General features: G+C 59.9%; 1 protein-coding gene across 1 annotated transcript; it reads left to right on the top strand.

Annotated features, from left to right (window-relative positions):
• Window positions 1-5,821: 5,821 nt before the first annotated feature.
• On the top strand, window positions 5,822-6,671 carry GUITHDRAFT_78472 (hypothetical protein; the record flags this gene model as incomplete). The annotated part of the gene is made up of 2 exons (XM_005823944.1): window positions 5,822-6,295; window positions 6,402-6,671. The coding sequence occupies 2 exons, from the start codon at window positions 5,822-5,824 to the stop codon at window positions 6,669-6,671; spliced, it is 744 nt and encodes a 247-aa protein (XP_005824001.1).
• Between the last annotated feature and the right edge of the window lie 669 nt (window positions 6,672-7,340).

Here is a 7,340-nt window from a genome sequence, read left to right on the forward strand (position 1 = left end):
CTGCTGCTGCTGCTGGTGGTGGTGGTAGAGGAGGTTGTCATTTGAAGGCTGATGAGACTTCAGGAGCATTTGGAAGTGGAGCTTTTGGAATTTCAAATCCTAGTGCGAACAATGCTGCCTCATCCCCCTTCTCCTTCGGGCAAGCTGGAGGTCAGCTGAAATGCCTACTACTTCCTGCCTGCTTGCCTGTCTTTCTATCCCTCCCTATCCCTCCCTTTCCCTCCCTCCCTTTCCCTTTCCCTCCCTCCTTTTCCCTCCCTCCTTTTCCCTCCTCTTGTTCTCTGACTCCCCTATGTCAGGTGGGGGTTTCAATGCTGCGAGCTCGCAGCCGCCCTCCTTCGGCTTCGGGAGCTTCGGAGGCTTCGGTGGATCGCCGAGCATGCAGCCTTCTACTATGACGCCAGCAGCAGCAGCACAAGCTGCTCCTCCCAGCAGCTCGTTCATGTTCCCTGCAACATCAGGAGGAGGAGGAGGCGGGCAGAGCTTTCCTTCCTTTGGGTTCCATCCCACGACGGACTCTACTGGCGCAAGCGTCCCCCCCGCCATGCCGGCTACCCCGCAGCCACTGAAGTCTCCCTTCAACGCTGCTCAAGGTCTTGACTTGCCACTCCTCCCCTCGCTTTCTGCTGACCTGCTGTCAGGTGTGGCTGGAGATGCTGCAGGGCCCGGCAGTTTCGGGCAGACGATTGCGCTACTTCGAGAGGACAACATGGAGACTTTCTTGTCCTCAAATGCTCGACCAGTGAAAGCTATCCTTTTCACCAAGAAGACGGTTCAGACTCCTTCTCTCCTCTCCTCTCCTCTCCTCTCCTCTCCTCTCCTCTCCTCTCCTCTCCTCTCCTCTCCTCTCCTCTCCTCTCCTCTCCTCTCCTCTCCTCTCCTCTCCTCTCCTCTCCTCTTCCTTCTATTTCCTCCCTCATTCCCTCCCTGCTGCTCCTTCTCAGCTGATCTCTCACACCAGGAGACTCCGGCGGTCTGGCAGCGAGTCTTCGACGCTAACAAGGAGGAGTGCTTGTTCGGAGAGGTGCGGCACACAGAGCACAAACTCTTGTCGCAGTTCGGCCTCCACGAGGATCAGCTCCCCAAGGTGATGATGCAGCTGGCCTCGGGGTCTTGCGTCTTCTACGAGGGCACCAACAACTTCGAGCGCATCAACGTGTTCGTCAAGTCAAACTCCCTCAAGTCCCTCACTGACCAGCCCGGCGCTCCCGGTGGCCTACAGACGCCATCGGCTGGCAGGGGACTGACCGGCGTCGGCCTCGGCTCGCTCTTCGGCTCCGTGCCTGACAGCAAGCTTCCTCCTCCCCTTCAGCAGGCTCCAGACCCAACCAGCTCCCCGATCCCAGCCGCACACCCCCCAGCTGACGCGCAGCAGCTCGGCTTCGCCTCCCTCCCGCAAACTCCGGCCATGAAGTTTGGGAGCCAGGCAGGATTTCAGCTCACCAGCGAGCTGGACACTCCGATGCTGCATGGGAGAGCTCCTGCTCCTACTCCTGCTCCTGCTCCTACTCCTGCTGTTCGAGAGGAGGGGCTCCGAGCTCCGAACTTCGAGCTGGGCAGCTCGCCCTTCTTCTCCTCCAAACCCTTCCAGTCGGTTGTTTCCGACCAGCAGCAGCCCATACAGCATCGGGCAAGGGACCCTCCCGTAGTGGCTCACGAGCGGGAAGAACGGGCTCCTCCAGCTCCAGCTCCAGCTCCAGCTCCAGCTCCAGCTCTAGCTCCAGCTCCAACAGTAACTCCGAGCTTCTTCTCGAGCGATCTTCGGCCCTTGCAGGAGCAAGGCTTCCAGCAGCCTTCTCGGGCAGGCGCGGCTGCAGCAGCTGACAACCAGGTGAAAGAGTCGCAGGCGTTGACAGTTAGCGGGGTGAGCAAGAGTTCGATGAGCGCTGAGATGGAGGAGGAGCACTGGAAGTTGAAACGTCTCGTGCTCCAGCACCCACTCCACCTCCCCTCAAGGTTGGAGCTCGCGGAGTTCCTTGCGTATCAGACACAAGACTTCGAGGCTGCAGATGAGGTAGGGGAGAGGAGAGGAGGGCAGGGGAGGAGAGGGGAGGAGAGGAGGCGGGATGGGATGGGGCGGAGAAGTATCTCCTTGAGCTGATGGTGTGGGGCAGGAGTACGACCGGGCTATGGAGCTGGCAGAGAGGAACGAGGACGAGGACGGCAAGACGCATGTGCTCTGCTCGAGAGCCAACTTCCTCTTCATGCAGATGGGCAACTTCACAGGAGCAGAGTCTTGCTACCGGGAGGCCCTCGACCTGCACCCTCGAGACGTCACTCTCTGCTACAATCTCGGGCTCATGCTTGACTCCCAGCAGCGCTACAAGGATGCCGAGAGGATGTACAAGCGCGCCCTGAGGATCGACCCGCTGCACGCGCCCACCCTCGTCAACTATGCCGTGCTGCTGCAGGAGGAGCGCGGCGACAACGAGCAGGCAGAGGCCCTGTACCGCACGCTCCTCTCCTCCTCCTCCTCCCCTCCCGTCACCGCCCTTGTCAACTTCGGTCGCCTGCTCGCCGGGGTGAAGCAGAACCTGACGGGCGCCGACGAGATGTTCCAGCGAGCCCTGAATGCATCCCCCAGCTGCCTCCCAGCCCTTGTGAGCCGAGCTGAAGTCCAGCTGGGGATGGGGGAGGTGGAGACAGCGGAGGAGTGCCTGCAGGCGGCGTTGCGGAAGGCGCCCAAGGACGTGGACGCTCTGTGCGCATACGCGGCTCTGATGGAGAGAGAGTTCGAGGACACGGAAGGAGCGGAGAGGATGTACAGGAAGGCTCTGTCAGCGTGCTCGGGAGGAGACAGGAGGAGGAGAGTGAGGGTGCTGTGCCGGTACGCGGGGCTGCTGGCGTCGGTGAAGCAGGACTACAAGCGAGCAGAAGAGCTTGTGGAGGAGGCGCTGGCGATCGACCCGTCGGTCAAGGGAGGAGTGAAGTTCCTGGAGATGGTTCGCAGTAAGCAGCTGGTGGGACGAGCGTTGCCCCCCAGCCTGAGCTCGCACGTCTCACTACCTCAAGGAGGAGCAGCAGGAGCAGGAGGGGAGGGAGAGGTCGATCTGGATGCTATCATCGAGTGGTTCCAATCCGCTTGCTCGTTGGAGTGCGAGCAGGCAAAGTCGCGATGGGGCAGAACAGAGGAGGAGGAGGCGAAGGAGGCGATAAGGCGTATAGAGTTGTATGCCAGCCAAGCTCTGGAGAGGATCAAAGCTGTCGACAAGGTCACATGCTCTCTCCCTCCTCCTCTCCCCTCCTCTCCTCTCCTCTCCTCTCCCCTCCCGTCGCCTCCCCTGCACTGCACCGCACTGCTCTGCTCTGCTCTGCTCTGCTCTCCTAATCTGGCTGAGCAGGATGTGAGAGTTCGTATCGAGGAACTCAAGGAGACATGCCGAGCGGGTAAGGGAGGAGGAGGAGGAGGAGGAGGAGGAGGAGGAGGAGGAGGGAGTGAGCTAATCTTCTTGCAGTTGACAAGATGAGACAAGAAAGGAAGGAGGAAGAGAGGAGAGAAGAGGAGAGGAGACGTGAGAGGAAGGAGGAGGAGAGGAGAGAAGAGGAGAGGAGACGGGAATGGAGGCAGGAGGAGAGGAGGGAAGAGGAGAGAAGGCAAGAGGAGAAGAAGACTTCGAATCCGTTCTTGTCATCTCCGAGGATCAATCAAACGGATCACTCGACGGGTCTTGGCAGTCTCTTTGGCTTCAACTTGAACCCGTCAGCAGCAGCAGGAGCAGGAGCGGCAGCAGCAGCAGGAGCAGGAGCAGGAGCGGCAGCAGCAGCAGCAGGAGGATCGAGAGGCACCGCCGGCTTGTTCCCCATGCCAGACAAGGCTCGTGTGGAGGAGGCAGCGGCTGCTCCTGCTCAAGGTGGGCATCTTGTTTACAGCTCGATGGATGACGAAAGCCCGCAGGATTCTTCTTCTCCTCCTCTGGTCAACCTCCTCCTGCTCCTCCGTCCTTCTCTTTCTCCTCCTCGTCTGTCCAACAGGGAGCGCCGCTGCTTGTACAGGAGGGCTTCTGGGAGGAGGAGGGAGGAGAAGGAAACCCTGCCAACTGCGCTCCTCTCCTGAACCGGAACAACTTCTTCCTGAAAGATCCGTTTGTGTCTGGTGTGGTGGAGATCGGAGCAGAGAGGAAGAGGTACTCGATCTAATCTGCTCTCCTCCCTCCTCCCTCCTCCCTCCTCCCTCCTCCCTCCTCCCTCCCTCCCACCTCTCCTCCCACCTCTCCTCCCTCGTTTCTCCTCCACTTACACCTTCTCCTTGCTTTCCTTCCAAGCTTCTCCCCTTGACTTCCTACTTCATTACTCTCCTCCCTCTCCTCTCCATACATCCATTGCTCCCTCTCGCTCCCTCTCGCTCTCTCGCTCCCTCATCTGACTTCCCTCTTCCTCAGTGTTCGAAGCTCCTCGGAGGCTCTCAATGCTGCGAGCATGGCGCGTGTGAGGACGTGGGTGGAGATCTCGGGAGGGTCGCAACTGAAGGTAGCGGAGAAGAGGAGGGAGGAGATAGCGGGTGAAGGGAAGGAGGAAGGGAGAGGAGGAGTGAGAGGAGGAAGGGTAGAGGAGGAGAGGGGCAGGAGGCGGGAGGCAGAGAAGGAGGCAGGGAGGAAGGAAGAGGAAGAAGAAGAGGAGAGAGGAGGGGAGGTTCATTGACGTGAGTGCTTTCAGTCGCTGCCACAACCTCAAGCTCTTCCTGAAGGAACTCGAATCCTTCAGGCAGATGCAGGTGAATAGAGGGGAGGAGCACCCAGGGGAGGGGAGGGGAGGAGGAGGGAAAGGGAGGAGAGGAAAAGGGAGGAGGAAGAGCAGGAGCACGAGGAACACGACCACGAGAAGGAGGTGGAGAGACTTTGGTGTGAAACTGACGGTTATGACAGAAAGGACGTTCAAGAACCCTGCCTTCCGGGAGAGTATGGTGCGGATACTCAGCAAGGTAAGACACGAAGACATGAAGATGGAGGAGGAGGGGGGAGCAAGGGGAATGAAGACGAGAGTGGGTAAGGAGGGAGAGGAGGGAGACAGACAGCAGGTAGGGGGAGCAGGAAGGAGGGGAAGCTTTACAACGATGGGGAGGAGGATGGTGACGTGAGGTGCAGGTGGCGGACGGAGACTACCATCAGGGGTTGGGCTACGTAGCAAGCTTCCTGCACCTCTACCTCTCCGAGGAGGAGGTCGCGCGTGTCCTCGTCGCTATGGGGAGAAGCGAGAAACATGCCAAGGGATACTGGAAGGCGAAACCAGAAGCCTTCGCGCGAGACGCCATGGTGTTTGAACGCCTGCTTGAGGTTACTAGACTCCCTCCGTCCCTCCGTCCCTCCGTCCCTCCGTCCCTCCTCCGTCCCTCCTTTCCCCTGACTCGCTCGCCTGCAGCAAAGGGACCCTGAGATCGCTGCTCGCCTTCGATCAGCTGGAGTTGTACCGGAGGCGTACGCGCAGAAGTGGTTCGTGGTGAGTAGAGGGTCTAGAGCTCTCGAGCCGCAGCTAACGGGCGCGGCAGGGGCTGTGCGTGCACGTACTTCCCTTCAGGTACCTGATGGACCTCATGGAGCGATACTTGCAGCGGGGATGGACGTACATCCTCCGCTTCGGGCTGGCCCTCGTGGAGCAGCTGCGGGGGAAGATGAAGCAGCTGGCGCCGCACGACTCGTCGAAACTTCTGGCGCTGCTGCGGCTCGATCCCAACTTTTTCCCCGACGACTCCTCGGACGCGTTTCTGGAGATTCTGAGCAGGGCGGAGAAGATCGAGCTGAATGAAGGAGAGATGGAGAGGATGCGGTCAGAAGAGATGAAGAAGCTGCAGGAGAAGCTGCAGGCTGTGAGAGAGCGAGAGCAGCAGATGCAGAACGAGTCGGGGGACGAGGAGGACGAGGAGGACGAGGAGGACGAAGCGGCTGAAGTAGAGGAGAGGAGGGAGAAGCTTGCAGTGACGTCGGACCAGGAGGGGATCAGGACAGGCGAGGAGGAGGAGGACGTGCTGTTCTCCAGGAGGTCGAAGATGTTCCGCTTCAACGACGAGAAGAAGGAGTGGAAGGAGAGAGGGCTGGGAGAGCTCAAGCTCTTGCTCAACAGGAGGACGGGAAGGATTCGCGTCTTGATGAGGAGGGAGGAGACTCTCAAGGTTTGTGCCAACCACGTGGTGACCAAGGACCTGGAGCTTCAGCCCATGGCAGGGACGGACAAGGCCTGGACTTACTTCACCGCCGACTACTCGGGGATCAACGAGATGGGCGAGTACACGGGAGAAGTTTACACGGAGCTCTTCGCCTTCCGGTTCAAGGACCCGCAGGCGGCACGAGACTGGAAGGACGCGGTTGAGAAGTGCAAGGCTGGGGACTTGTCAGGGTTCTCGAGGAAGGACGCGATGCTTGACCGACCCAAGAGAAAGGAGGAGCCTGACCTGGTGGACGAGAGACAAGTGGCTGGAGTCGGGGCGGAAGAGGGAGAAGATGGCGGAGGAGGAGATGGCGCAGCAGCAGGGATCGAGAGAGGAGGAGGAGGAGGAGGAGGAGGAGGAGGAGGCATCGACTTCTCGGTGCTCCGAGGCTTCGCCACCAGCGAGATGGGCAGCGGCAAGGCCGAGGAAGGAGACGAGCAGATGGGAAACCTCACTGCTCAGCTGGGAAGTTCTTTCTTCTCCCTCTCCCCCAAGCAGACACCCAGCAGCGGCGGAAGCTGGTCTGACCTGAACGCTTCACAGGTGTCAGATCTCAACTCGGTCCTCAACTCCTCCGTGTTCAACCCCTTCCGCCTCTTCAATAGCAGCTCCTTCACCCCCTTCAGCTGGCAGAATCCCCCAGCTCCCTCCCGCCTCTCCAATCCCTTCGCTGAGGGCGCGACGGACGAGGGGACGTGGAGGTGCGGGTTGTGCTGGACGACCAACGGCAACTCGAGCAAGTGCGTCGTTTGTGGGGCCCCGCAGGAGGAGAAGGCAGAGAAATTCTCGGCGATGCCTGACAAGAGTTCGTCATGGGGCTTCGGGACGAGGAAGAACAATGTGCTGGAGGAAGTGGAGGAGGAGGAGGAGGAGGAGGAGACGGAAGAGTCGGAGGACTAGTCTCTTGAGAATAAAGTTTCAGCTGGAGAACATGAGAGGAAGGCTTGAGAGGAGGGAACGCTGAGGGGAAGCAGACAGAAGAGGATACGATAGGTGACAGGAGTCGAGGAGGTTGAAAGAAAGCGAAGGCTGAGAACAGGGAGAAATGTAAGAGCGATCCAGGAATGGAGGAGCAGAGATTAGTGAGGAGTCAGGAAGAGGAGAGGAGAGGAGAGGAGAGGAGAGGAGAGGAGAGGCGAGGAGAGGAGGGAGGGAGGGGAGGGGAGGGGAGGAGGGAGGAGGAGAGGAGGAGGAGGGGAGG

The sequence above is a fragment of the Guillardia theta genome, assembly GCF_000315625.1.
Source record: "Guillardia theta CCMP2712 unplaced genomic scaffold GUITHscaffold_100, whole genome shotgun sequence".
NCBI lineage: Eukaryota > Cryptophyceae > Pyrenomonadales > Geminigeraceae > Guillardia > Guillardia theta.